Source organism: Pseudorasbora parva, chromosome 13 (assembly GCF_024679245.1).
Source record: "Pseudorasbora parva isolate DD20220531a chromosome 13, ASM2467924v1, whole genome shotgun sequence".
NCBI classification, from domain to species: Eukaryota; Metazoa; Chordata; class Actinopteri; order Cypriniformes; family Gobionidae; genus Pseudorasbora; species Pseudorasbora parva.
Window position 1 is genome coordinate 34,304,148 of NC_090184.1, and position 14,725 is coordinate 34,318,872.

Here is a 14,725-nt window from a genome sequence, read left to right on the forward strand (position 1 = left end):
ATGTTGTAACCTCCGTAATATGACATATTTTTCAGTGTAATAGAGTACATGGATACTTTTTCATGGATCTACGGTGAATAGAAGAGGGTTCTACAATCAGTCAGTTTTTAAAAAAATAAATACAAAAGCTGTCCTAATGGGAAGAAACCAAGTGAATCCAAAAACATTGAATCCAATATTTGTTGGTAATATAGCATAACTAGAGATTTATAAGCAATTTTTTTGTAGGCTGGTCATTTTGACTGGGAACAGTATAACAAGAAATTTTTTTTAAATCATACATTTTTGGGAAGTAGTTAAAAAATCATATTGACCCCAAATCTTTGAATGGTAGTGTCAATGGTGAAATACCATTATTTCATGTTGTCTTTTAACAATAAATAATGATAAACAGTTTCATGAAGGAAACCGGAGAAATGAAGTCTACTGTAGGTGTGACTTGTTTTGTTTTTAAATAAATCTCTTCAATGTCTGATATATCACATACTCAGTAACCACATGGATATTTTACTTAATTAGTTTGCCCTCATTTTGTTCTAAACCTGTATGATGCAGTTTTTTGTTTAGAACTCAAAAGGAACAAATATCCTGGCCACACTGAAATAAAAGTTCATTTTAATTTCAAAGAGGAGCCATCTTTTGTTTTCCTTAGACAATAAAAAAGTCGTACATATTTAGAACAACATTAGGGTGAGTAAATAATAACAGAATTGTCATATTTGGGTGTACTATCCCTTTAAACATTTCTAGTAAGTAGTGGTGAGTCTAGTAGTAAGTATCAGCTCTTGATGTTCCCCTTAGGAGTTCTGTAATAGTTGGGTTGGGCATTGAGACTGAAAGCTCCTATGAGAGAGTGTATTTATAACATGTTTTCCTATGAGAGCTGTGTTTTGTATCATGTCTGTGGTTCTCTGCAGAGCACTATAAACCCAGTGGATGGGGTATTCCAGCCTACCCCTCTAAACCCCTCTGTAGTCAGTGCCAGTGCCATGCCAACACAGACCACTCTACCCACAGGTGAGCTGTCTCCCTCTCTTTCTGTATTTTATTCCTTAATAATGTTCTATGTGCTTTTATTTTTGAAGGCCTCTTGGCATTTGTAGTCCATTGGTTTGGAAACTCGGAAATTAGATTTGGTTTGCAAATTTTGTGTGCATTTTTTGGGACCAAGGGCATATAAGGCGTGTGTGTTCATCCATAGATGGAGCTCAGGTGTGTAAAACGGAACAGAGGCCTTCTTCTTTACCCGTGGGCCCTGTTGTCACGGTGATGGGGAGCCTTCAGACTCCCACTCCCAACAGCACAGGTATGAACCAACAGTCGTGGAAGTAAACACATTAATCTCGGGAATGGGAAACTTAATGTCAAGGTTCTGACACATGACACAGGAGAAGAAAGTTCAACACTACTTTAGCAATAAAAAAGAAACATAAATGTGATGTTTATCAAGTAATTTTTGCTTATTAGTATGGTTTAATTGGATCATCGAAGGTCAACAGCACAGGTGTTGGTTAATAAAGTGGGATTAGTTATATAAATTATCTATTATTTAACATTTGGGGCATTCCCAAATTTGGACCCATTTTCCCATTTTAATTATTACATGTTTGCTTAATAGTTTGCACTTCAATGTTTTTATTAATTTGGAGAAATACTGAGAAAGGAATACAAGAGAAATAAGTAAATGCATGCTCACATGTATTAACTTGCGCTACTTATTTGAAAAAGTAAAAAAAAAAAGATAATTTAAAAGTAATTTGTTTCTTTACTCACTACTTGAAAAAAGTAATCTGATTACATTACACCGATACTGTATGTACATTATTTCTTTATTTTTTTGTGTATATACAAGTGAAAAATTCAGATTTTGGTTGTTTTTCAGTTGTTTACAAAAATGTGTTCATTTAAGCCGTCGTCTAGCAATCCCAATGCTTCAAATACCAATTGAACAGCCTCTCACAGCACGCGATCCTAAAATAAACATTTACACAGAATTATAGTATTTCAAAATATCAGTCTTGGCGAGTATTCACACAAACATTATCTGTTATGTATTATTTAAATGTTTGGTTAACTATTGGGGAAAAACATCTGATGTGTAATATTATTTTAGATCCATGCGGTATAGTAGGTCTTAATATATAGGCTTACATTAATGTTAATCAAACAATTGTTGTATCATGGAAAAAAAAAATAAAACACATATTTTTTCCTATAGATATTTGTTTTTTATTTGGTGTGTGGCAAATTTGGTGTTATCAGTGATTTTAAGGTATGGTTGCGAGATGATTTAGTTTTGGAACCTTCAGAAAACAAAATTTTTTCATAAAATTGACATTGCTGAAAATAACAATAACTAACACATTTTTGAAAATGTTTTGATAGCACAGGTCTCACACACACACACAGTTTTCCTGTAGTATTCCGCTGCAGTGGGGATGCAGGCTGAGCCGATCTCTCTGCAGTCAGGCTGTTTTCCCCTGACTGTCATTAGTGCTGGATACAGGAGCTCAGAGAGTCCAGCTTCTGCTGAGGCAGTGCAGGAAGAGCTGAGCTCAGCGAAAGCACAGCCGATCGGTAGCACTCTAGAGTAGACAGCAATGCAGGAAAATACACATAAAACAGTCAAGAGCTCAAAAGTGCAGACTGTGAATCAGGATTTCCATTTATATTCATGCCGAAAGTGCTTGCGCTGTAGGCAGGGCTGATTTAATTGGACTGCTTTGAGCATCTGAACAGTCTTGTCAACACAACCAAACATTTTATTTACTAGGCCGACAACATCACAATTATATGAATGCCGTGTCTTACTAGCCATTTTCTTTTTTGCCTTTACATTCCTGAACTCCTTACAATTGTATTATAATTATTAGCATTTTTAAAGATAGTTATATAGTCAGTCCAATAAAAAAAAAATAGAAATTAATAGAAAATCTAAAGAAATAAAAAAGCTAGTGATGATAAAATTATTACATTGTTAAATTAAAATATATAAAATAATAACATAGTTTTCATTAATATTAATTTGTACTATAATACCGGTATATGATTAGTTACATATTAACATGAAGAATATTTAAATGTTAAGAGTGACCATGTTTTTTCTTATAAAAGTGTCACTAGTGAATTGGCTGAGGAGAGGGATGTCATGGGTGTACATATAAAGTATTTGCATAAGAGTGATTGACACTGAGGGTGGGCATGAACCTTGTCTTTGAAGCTTATTTGAATATGCATGTTTTGTGGCAAACAGCAAAGGCAGAGTCATTGTTTTAAATCAAGTTTGAACTCTATTTTTTGTTGGGTCCAATCATTAGACCTATAGACAAAAAAAGTGTATTTCACACGTTAATGTGATGTGTACATGTGTACATGTTTAACATATTGTCATTTTTAACATTTGACCCCTGTGGGACTCACTTTATATTAGGTGGCCATAAATTTGTACTAACATTTAAAAATAATAATTTGATACAATGCAGTTATTGTGTTTGTTTTTACATTGTACTTATGACCTGCATGTTATTACATCCTTAATTAATTTCCGTAATTATAAATGTAATTACACTCTTGACACTTCCCTTAAACCTAACCCTACTCTTAAACCTACCCATACCACTACACCTGTTCCTAACTTTACCTGTATCCCACCTCAATATCAGCAAAAGTGTTTTACAATACAATAAGACCGCAATAAGTAGGCCACCTAATATAAAGTGGGACACCTTGTGTTTGTGAAATCAGCTTAGTAATATACTACTAAGTGTGTAGATGAGCTAATCGGCCATGCTGTTTATTTGAACCCACATGCCAGCCACATATGCAAAAGCAAAAAACCTCAACCCATAACAGATGCTATACTGACCGTCGGCTGTGGTGTTGTTTAAATGAATGTGGTTAGTCATAGTTCCTCAACACGTTCGCATTTATTCTCACATTTATTGGTTTAATTTTCTTCTGTGGTTTTAGGGAGTGGTCCTTCAGCTCCTAGCAGCAGTGTGACTTCTCCCAGTCACATGAACGTACCACCCCACACTGTTCCTGACTTCTCCTATTCCAGCAGCGAAGACGAGTTTTACGATGCAGATGAGTTTTATCAGAGCAGCACCTCACCGAAACACTGCACGGAGTGAGTTACACCACACCAAAACGCTGAATAATATGAGTAATGTATATAAACACATACTGCATCAAAATAAAACATGAAAAACACACTATAATTAAAACTCCTGCACAAGTAAATTATAGTAGCACCCACCCACACGCACATTAAGGAACACATGCATAATGTGAAAACAATACTGCTTAGAGATAAACACTTACACTCCCCCACACTATTTACTGAAAACCAAAAGAAACACACTGACCGAATTAAAACCATACACACTCATTTTCACACACAAACACTGCCTTATATCGTTACATAATTATTCTGGAATAAACTGACATTATTCTTGTCTTTATGCAGTCCGAACAGAACAGCTGCTGTGAACAGTAAAGACAGCACAGCCCTCAAACGACCAGACACTAATGAATCAATCAACTCCTCCATGTCGAACGGCACCACTGATGCAGGTACACAAAACACGCACACACATTCTTGAATATGTGGTTTACAGGGACTCCCCATAGGCTTAATGGTTTTATACTGTACAAACTGTATACACTTATGCCCCTACCCTACCCCACCCCTAAACCTACCCACCGAAAGAAACACCTGTTAGTATTAGTAGTAGAAAATGTCATCATAAACCATGCTTGCGTTGTAATACCCATGTCATTATACACATTTCTCTGCATAAACCACATATATATGTACAATCTTAAACAATTTTCCCAAATTGTTTTTAAGTTGTTTTTTGTGAGTTTTTGCTTGATGCTGATTTAAAAAGTTACAAAAAAAACACACACACCTCATTATATAAACACTCATGTATATTCGATTCGATTAGTTATATTATTGTATTGTATTATGTTATAGTACTATTGTGAAGTACATCTGAAATGACTTCTCGAAAAAGAAAAAACATAGGATGGGACTTGATTTTGTCCACAGGGAATTGATTGGAATGTTGAATCATTGTTGTTTGCTATTGCTGGGATTTATTGATGCTGGTGATGGGTTGTCCCGCCTGGAAAAAAACATCTCAGAGAAAAGATCTTGATGCAAGTGGGAGGGGAAGTTATTTTCATTAACAATTACAAAGGCACATACAAATAAAAATAATAATAAGAATCAAAATGTGCACAGATAAATCATTTATAATAAACACTGCAATATTCTATAATAAAAACTACACTAGCAATCCCAGCTCAACTACAAGTAAAACATCCATATATTGAGTAGTGTAGTGTTGTTGTATTTGTGAAACCTTTTATTTTGCTGACGCTTGTGGTTCCAAGATTACACTTCACTTTTAATTGGACTTTTAAAAAGAGTTTTGCATTTGCTGTTTGCCGAATACATTGATTTCTGTGCTTTTCTCAGATCAGTTTGACAGTCACGATGAGAGGGATGATGACGGTGAAGGTGAATCTGTTGAAGAACACAAAAGTGTCATCATGCATCTGCTGTCTCAAGTGCGACTGGGCATGGACCTCACCAAGGTAAACACAAACAGCATTCTCTTTTTCATATTCTCTCCTTTTTTTTCCCCCTAAAATTTCTATCTGCAATCCATCATTGTCATCCTCAGGTCGTCTTGCCGACATTTATCTTGGAGCGGAGGTCGTTGCTGGAAATGTATGCAGATTTCTTTGCTCACCCGGATTTGTTTGTAAGGTAATGTTCAACCTGTCTTGTATCTCGCATCTGTTCTACCATATGGATTCTGATGAATGATCACAGCGGCACTGTCATTATCGTTTAACTTGAGAGTAGCAATGCTCAAAAATATTGTAAAGTGAATGCTTGACTACGTTTTTGAGTAGCTTGACAGTAGCTGAGCTGTTTTATCAACCAGTAGCGGTGTACCGTGACAGAATATTACATTGCTATTTTATTAAATTGCATGCATAGCTTTGCAACCAAATGAGCTGAGGAAATAATCAAACAAGAATATGTTTGCTCTGAAATATTTTTCATTCATTTTTGATTCATTTAAGGTGATTGTTTCTAACTGTTTGTTTTAATAAACGTAACAAAAGTGATTTTCATTTTAATCCCCATTCTAATCTCTTATGTAATGTATTTAGCAACTTTTTGTTAAGTTATTGAAGCTTATAACTTTTAGAAAAGGGACGCTTCAAGCTTCCCTATAACTACTATAAATTATTAGCAGCTTTTAGTTTGATGATCTACAGTTTCAAATAGCTTCCACAATACTGCTAGTGTCACATGGGCTGCAGCTCACAACTCTTTTGATTTGCTTCTAATCATGATTAACTCATGAGTTTTTTATTTTATTTTTCTAAGCACTGCTAAGTTTTCACCCTTGTAAATACTAATACTTTAGCTTCATCTTGTGATTGATTTACTCTGGCATGTGTTGCAGTATTGCGGAGCAGCAGGATCCAAAGGACCGCATGGTGCAGGTTGTAAAGTGGTACCTCTCTGCCTTTCACGCTGGTCGGAAAGGATCTGTGGCCAAGAAGCCCTACAACCCCATTCTGGGCGAGGTGTTCTTCTGTCATTGGGACCTCCCCTTTGAAACAGAAGATCCTGCTGCTACTGTGAGTGTGTTTGTGGGTCTAAAAGTAGGAAGTTTACATTCTATAACAAATTTGATACCACTCCTCCTGTATTGTAATTTTTCTTTTGACCTCTGTCTTTCTCCCTCCCTTGCTCACTGTCTGTCTTTCTAGGAGTCTGTATCAGATGGGCCAGTGCCGTGGAGTTGCAAAAACAGTGTGTCATTTGTGGCAGAGCAGGTTTCTCACCACCCTCCTAGTAAGTGCTCAACTAACTAAACATTAATTTTATCCCTGAGAGCAATATTATGCTTAACTAATTTTAATTTATTGTCACCAGTGGAAGAAAACAGATCCAATTTACATGTTACCAGATATTTTCTTAAAAGCACAGTATGTAATATTTTTGCATTAAAAATTCACTAAAACAATGTTATATATTTTGTTGACTTGTGTACTTGCATGATCCCAAATGTTTCCAAGGTTGTTTAAAACCAGAGAAATAAGCTATTTTAACCAAGACACGGCCTGTGTCTGTGCATCACCTATCAATGACATCATACCCTCATTACCCTTGATGTTTTACCATGCCTAATATTGATCTAGTGATCGGCAGTGTGCAACAAGTGTCTCAGCCGCAGAGCGGATGCATAGAGTAGCATTATAACATAACTTTCAACACACTCAGATGTATCTAATACAGTGATGCCAGTAACGCGTTACATAGTAACGCGTTACTCTAATCTGACTACTTTTTTCCAGTAACGAGTAATCTAACGCGTTACTATTTCCAAAACAGTAATCAGATTAAAGTTACTTATCCAAGTCACTGTGAGTTACTATTTTAGTCATTTTCCTTTGTAAAAACCGACAGCTTATCAAAGTTCTCAGCCCGAGGGCTGGAGCCGTGTTTTTTATTTATTTATTTTATTTTTTACATTGTTGCAGCCATTAAAATAGTTCAGTTTTGTTTTTAATGTCAAAGTAGTTATTTTTCGTTTCGTTTTTTATTATCCTAATTTTGTTTGTTAAATTAAAGTTTATATAGGCAAGACAATTCAAGAGATGGTTTGAGAGACTAGGCTATTAAACATGCGGTTAACTCACTGGGTCGTCACATAAAAAAATTAAAACTTTAATTTAACAAACAAAAATTGCTCCAAACATTTTTCTAAATGAACTTAAAAAATAAACGAAACGAAATATAACTACTTTGACATTAAAAACAAAGTAGGCTAGTTATTATACCACCACAAAGGCATTTCTGACGAGCTGAGGCAGCTGATAGATTAGCCTACTGCTCACAACATGCTCGCAACGGTGCTCAAAAAACCTGAAATGGGCTACACAATCTAAACAAACAAAAAAAAAAGTACAGGCAGGTTGTCTTATAGCCTACCTTACACTTCAGCAAAATTAATATAAATCCGATCTTCAATTCCCGCGGTATATGCTCATTTAACGGAGTTCACATCAAAGCAAAAGATTCCAGCATTTTATTCAGCAGCTCATTTTAAATTCAATGATCGCAATATGAGAGAGAGCGACCTAAGCACTGGTAAGATCATTAGTCTCATTAATTTATATTGAAGATGATTGTGTTTTGTGTGACTTATTTTAAAGTTTCATTTACGGCCATATGCGTTGGCTTGCTTTACTCATCTGCAGCGATGTTGCAGTAGCACCGTCATATCTATCTAACTACAACATAACATGCTCTCACACATTTATTTTTTAATTATTTGCCAGGAGTAAAATTTACACATGTGGTTTAAACAACCAGATATATTTACATTTGTCCGGTTTAGTTTGAAATGCTTTCATGCACCTTCTGAATTGGTTTGTTTGAGTGATCGGAATTAAATACGTCTCGAAAGACTCTCGGAAGGCATTTAGGCCTAACGTTACTCCTGGTCATTTCGCAATCAGATAGATACCTGGTCAGAGAAAACGAATGAAGGAACCAGTTGTAAAAAGGCCATAACTCTAGCAGCTGCTCTGAAGAAACGGACTCTTTAACCCTGCGCGAGCCATATCTTGACAGTGGCGCAAGCTATCATGGTCTCATGTTGTTTCCACCAGCACATCTCATTGTTCATTTTAATTATTAAAATAAATATAAAACGAAGGAGAAGCCTAAAAAAGGGGGCGTAAAAAAGTCGGGACCATCAGTCTCGGGCATAAATACAATAAAGTGTGTTGCCAAAAACGGTTGTCATTTCTATTTTGAGGCGGCAGCGGTGTTGTCGGCAACTGCTGAATGTAACTAATAAAGTAACTTGTAATCTAACTTAGTTACTTTTAAAATCAAGTAATCTGTAAAGTAACTAAGTTACTTTTTAAAGGAGTAATCAGTAATCAGTAATCAGATTACTTTTTCAAAGTAACTGTGGCAACACTGATCTAATATGAGCAGAAGAAGTGGAAACTCAAATGTGTCGCGCTTTTCTCTCATTATCAATCACTCCAACTGCCTTGTTCCACTCCAATGGCTTTCAGCCCCACCTTGCTTCATACTACAGTAACGTTAATAAATCTTTTATACATTAGCTCATCCATAAATATGATTTTTGGCCAAACCTGATTCTTTTCTATCGGCTGTAGAGGTGAATGACAACAATTCCCATGATTCTACAAAATCAAGGTGTCATCAAGCTACGCCTTTGTTTTGAATGAGCAACATCTTGCGGCAAAAATTACATACTGTGCCTTTAATCTCAAATCTGTTACTGGTTCTGAAAAGTAAAATAATTACAATTAGGTATAAAATATTGCATTATTTATAAAAAAAAAATGTTTTAATTGATACTTTATTTAAACTCTTTTAAAAAAAATTTTTTTTACCATAATTAGATACATTTTTTAATAAAATGTGATAATTTTTTAACACCATTGTTCTTTTGCAGTATCTGCGTTTTATGCCGAGTGTTACAGCAAGAAAATTCAATTCAATGCCCACATCTGGACAAAATCGAAATTCCTTGGAATGTCAATCGGTGTCCATAATATTGGTCAAGGTAATCAAGGACATTGTTAGGTTGTGATTTAATAAACATCAGTTCTATATTGCTGTGCTTAATTATTCTCTCCTGTCTGCTTTAGGTTGTGTGTCTTGTCTTGAATATGATGAACACTATATTCTTAATTTTCCCAATGGCTATGGGAGGTAAGCATTGTTTGATTCCATCACTTTTAATAATCTGATATATTTGAGATTTCTAGTCTAGAGGATGAAGGAGGCATCTCATCCATCTCCCTGTGCTCCTATAGGTCAATACTCACTGTTCCGTGGGTTGAGCTGGGTGGGGAGTGCAATATTTCCTGTTCCAAATCTGGCTACAGTGCCAATATAGTTTTCCACACCAAACCCTTCTATGGAGGAAAGAAGCACAGGATAACTGCTGAGATATTGTAAGTCAAAGTGAGCCAAAGTCAGACAGATTATAAATGAATAAATGTCCATTAAAGCACACAGTGATTTACAAAATCAGACATTTTGACAAATCTGTACTACTATGCTAAAACACTATAGGGGTTTCTTTCATTATAATGGTGAATTCATGCATAAAGACATATAATTTGTATGCAAATGCATTTAGCATCTGATTTGAGAAGGTTAATATCCATATTAATTGAGAATGTTTACTAATATCCTCATATTATTGTCTATATTTTAGTGCTCCCAATGATAAGAAGTCATACTGCTCCATAGAGGGAGAGTGGAATGGTGTGATGTATGCAAAATGGGCCACCGGGGTAAGTTAGAACCCTAGAAAACAAGAAAAAGAAGTACATTCAATAATAGATTTGAAGTAACATAATTGCTTTTACTCTCAGGAAAATGCAGAATTCATTGACACAAAGAAATTGGGCATTGTTAAGAAGAAGGTGCGGAAATTGGAGGACCAGTTGGATTATGAATCCAGAAGGTGTGTAGGCCGTATTTTTCTCTGCTTTAGAAAGTCCACATTTAAAATTTGTGGCTGAACATTCCATGTAAATCTTGCTATAGACAAAGTTTTAGGATTTTGCAAATGGTTTTCACTGAAAGTTATTATGTGTTTTAAGTTGTTCAACATTTCTAGGTCACTAATCATATAAGTACATTTGTAGAGTAGATGTGTGATAATCTTTGCACAGAAGTTCAGATGTTCAGGCTTGTTTTGCACAAACTTGTGTACTGCTGTTATTAAAGCAAAGAGGGACAAATCAAATGCATTAATTTACCTTAAGTTTTTTTTTTTAATTCAACTTCATACTCAATTTTTTATTCTAATAATATAATTTGTAATGGCATAAACTACATTACATTTAAAAATTAAATATGCATGCACAAGCATTTTCACTAATTCACTTTTGGACCCCACTATATCTAATTCCCAGTTCAGTTTTGTTTGCACCTTATTTATTTGCTGATCTTCAAAAGGTTATTTTTGCGGTGCGGCTTCTCTGGGGACCTACTGAAGTGATGTTTTTTTCTGCTTGGTTACCTCTGTGAGATGATCTGATGCAGACCGTTGTTATTTCTCTGTCTGGCTGTCAGTTTGTGGAAGGACGTGACAGTGAACCTGAAACTCAAGGACATTGATGCAGCGACGGAAGCCAAACATAGGCTGGAGGAGAAACAGAGGGCAGAGGCCAGAGAGAGGAAGGAGAAGGAAATGCAGTGGGAGACGAGAGTGAGTGTGCTTATGTACACACATGTTAAGAGGGGAAATGTGCCGTGAGAAATACTGAGATTGAAATATGATTGATAAATGGTTTTTAATTAGTTTCTGATGCTTATTACACCATGTTCTTAAGCTGAGTTTTATGATGCACATAGCTGGATGTTTATAGAGCCCAACAGTGCCCCACAGTTCTTCTAATTCATTTACTCAACATATTTCAACTTTTTACCAAACCAACCAACTCAGCAATTAAACACATTTCTTAGTAAAAATTAAGTTAAAACCACAACGACTTTATCTTTTGACTTTATTTTTTGAGCTCATTCTAGGCCTGTCTGTTGTTGCCAGACTGGAAGGAAATTAATGACTTGTTTTACATGTTCTAAGCTGATTTTGGGGCTAAATCTGGGAAATGATTTGACCATTTGCAAAATAAATTCATTTCTTATTGGTGACTGAAAAAATAAGCACATTTTAAAATATTTCAGCCCCCAGTTTGAAAACATGTTAGACAGTCAAGGACCTCGTAACTGTAAATGAGGCCAACATCCTCATAATTTGAACAGAGCTCAATGATGTGAACAGAATGTTCCTGTGAGAGAGAGAGAGAGAGAGAGAGAGAGAGAGAGAGAGAGAGAGTGAGAGAGTGAGAGAGTGAGAGAGTGAGAGAGTGAGAGAGTGAGAGAGAGAGTGAGAGAGAGAGTGAGAGAGAGAGTGAGAGAGTGAGAGAGTGAATTTTGCTGAAGAAGATATGTAATGTAAAACACCTTGAATTGAATTTATGAATGAACTGAACTGGCTAAATCTGGGAAATGATTTGACCATTTGCAAAATAAATTCATTTCTTATTGGTGACTGAAAAAATAAGCACATTTTAAAATATTTCAGCCCCCAGTTTGAAAACATGTTAGACAGTCAAGGACCTCGTAACTGTAAATGAGGCCAACATCCTCATAATTTGAACAGAGCTCAATGATGTGAACAGAATGTTCCTGTGAGAGAGAGAGAGAGAGTGAGAGAGTGAGAGAGTGAGAGAGTGAGAGAGTGAGAGAGTGAGAGAGTGAGTGAGTGAGTGAGTGAGTGAGTGAGTGAGTGAGTGAGTGAGTGAGTGAGTGAGTGAGTGAGAGAGTGAGAGAGTGAGTGAGAGAGTGAGAGAGTGAGAGAGTGAGAGAGTGAGTGAGAGAGTGAGAGAGTGAGAGAGTGAGAGAGTGAGAGAGTGAGAGAGTGAATTTTGCTGAAGAAGATATGTAATGTAAAACACCTTGAATTGAATTTATGAATGAACTGAACTGGCTTGCCTTCAGATCAATCCTTATGTTTAATGTGTGATTCGTTTGTTTCCCTGCAGCTGTTTCACGAGGACGGTGAATGCTGGGTCTACGACGAGCCTCTCCTGAAGCGACTATCATCGCAACGACACTGAGGCCCTTTCCAAGAGGCCCTTTTCACAGAGTCTAGAAAACAGAACTCTCTCGCAAACCACTTTTCTTATTCAGCCTTGGAATGACTGATGAATGAACCCTTACAGCTTTGCATTTTCGAAGTTTGAATGAAATAAGAAGAAAATACAAACTCAAATAATCTATACAAATAAAAAAATAAAAAACCTCCCTGCTCGCTAGTTCAACACATCCACCTCTCTACCACCCCTTGAGGAAGAACAAAACACCACAAACACAAAGAAGATATGATCAGAAGCCCTTCAACATCACAAATCAAACAAACGCTCTCGTCTTGGCAAAAGAAGAACGGTCCCGCTGGACGTCTCTCTCTCACACTCCTGAGGGGTTGAGGTGTTTCTATCGAACAAAACTGAAAACTACAGCGTTCTGTATCTCAGGGAAGCAGCGGACTGAGGATCGAAGGCTGTATCTTAATGTTCGAAAAGCCTTAACGGTGGAATTACAAAGTAAACAAAAAAAGAGAACTTGGTTCACATACTGCTAGCTACAGCTATTTATATATAGAAGATATGATATATTCTTGGTTTCCATTTTTCTTCTTTCTCTAGGGCAATAGTAACTGTTGAAATATACATACTTGACGGCAACCATTCCCTTTATGTTCTACTCCATCATCAGCCTTTTAAGAGATACACTTTTATGCTTCAAAAGCCACAATGAGCAAAATTTACCATTTACATTATGGGGCTGAAATTGGAGACAACTTTGCCATGGTTATAATCATTCCAATTTATTGTTTTTGAGAATGATTTGATATGCTTTTTTATAGAATGCTGCTTGAGTGCCCACGTAATTTATCAACTTCATATATAAACTAAGACTGTCCATTAGGAAATCGTAATGGTGCACAATAAAACCATTCGACAAATCTGTGCTTCTACCGCTGAGGTTAAGCAATGTTATCACAAATTGCCCTGCAATCTCTCTTTCTGTGAAATGTCACATTTTAATCCAAATAAATATGTTTCATATAGTCATGTATCACAAAGATTTGATTCTCTTCTTGGAGGTAAAATGATCTGTAGGCACATTGAGTCACTCAGGACAGCGTTTACTTTGATAAATAAGTGGAATGACATCTATATACATGGTGTAACACTTGCAACAAGCAAAATCAAATTGTGCAATTCTTTTTTCTGACATGCAAGTAGAGCAAAACTGGCAAAACATTATTACTGTTATAGATTAAAAAGCCATTTGCTCTTCATCTGTAGTAAATATGAGGCCTTGCCATATGCAGTAAAGTTCACTTTCGCCTAGTATTGCTTTCCAGAGGCAATCCCCAAAAACTTTTTTGCCTGACAATTGATTGTAACAGATTTCCATGTATCACAATATAATATTAAATCTCAGTGAGACCAATTTGTGTGAAAAGGTTGAATGCATTTCTTTTTTCAGACATCTAGTGTTGAATGATGCTGTAGGTAATTTTATTTTAGGTATAGGTGCTTATTTTTTATTTTACTTAGTAATTTCATTTAAAATGCATCAGATTGATTTAAAGTCTTTGGTCAAAATGTGCAGGTACCTTGCAAGCAATACATGTGCAGTACACATTCCACAGTTAGTGTTTGGTGTAATTAATTACTAAGTAATCAAATTACTGTAATTTGATTATTTCACGTTTCCCTTGAAGAAGTAAAGTAAGGGATTACTCTGAATTTTTCTGTAGTTTAATTCTGATGTCATTGCATTAAATACTGGCCTAGTTACTGTATAGACTATAGAACAATTCTATATAAAACAGTGGATTTAACATCAAAACGTGATGTAAAAATTTATGTTTTTAATGTAGCCTGTTTCCTTTACACTCTTTGGTCAGTTCAAGAATAATTTATGCAATTGTATAGGCCTATTGCTTATTTAAAAGAATCAGAAGTGTAGTTTCATGTCTATGATTTTATTGTTCAACTGGTTGTTGTTAATTTGGGATTTATATATATATATATATATATATATATA

The 14,725-nt window shown here is 35.7% G+C and overlaps 1 protein-coding gene across 4 annotated transcripts in view; it reads left to right on the forward strand.

Annotated features, from left to right (window-relative positions):
* osbpl9 (oxysterol binding protein-like 9) overlaps positions 1-14,125 on the forward strand; it is a 33,111-nt gene extending 18,986 nt beyond the window's left edge. For all 4 annotated transcript variants that reach the window (XM_067414109.1, XM_067414110.1, XM_067414111.1 and 1 more), the window contains 15 exons: positions 918-1,017; positions 1,202-1,306; positions 3,970-4,129; positions 4,469-4,575; positions 5,489-5,607; positions 5,697-5,782; positions 6,495-6,672; positions 6,805-6,889; positions 9,537-9,647; positions 9,733-9,796; positions 9,901-10,041; positions 10,308-10,386; positions 10,468-10,559; positions 11,174-11,309; positions 12,649-14,125. In XM_067414109.1, the coding sequence (XP_067270210.1) occupies positions 918-1,017; positions 1,202-1,306; positions 3,970-4,129; positions 4,469-4,575; positions 5,489-5,607; positions 5,697-5,782; positions 6,495-6,672; positions 6,805-6,889; positions 9,537-9,647; positions 9,733-9,796; positions 9,901-10,041; positions 10,308-10,386; positions 10,468-10,559; positions 11,174-11,309; positions 12,649-12,723 (1,638 nt within the window). In that variant the 3' untranslated portion in view covers positions 12,724-14,125. The remainder of the gene's footprint in view (positions 1-917; positions 1,018-1,201; positions 1,307-3,969; positions 4,130-4,468; positions 4,576-5,488; positions 5,608-5,696; positions 5,783-6,494; positions 6,673-6,804; positions 6,890-9,536; positions 9,648-9,732; positions 9,797-9,900; positions 10,042-10,307; positions 10,387-10,467; positions 10,560-11,173; positions 11,310-12,648) is intronic.
* Positions 14,126-14,725: the final 600 nt, after the last annotated feature.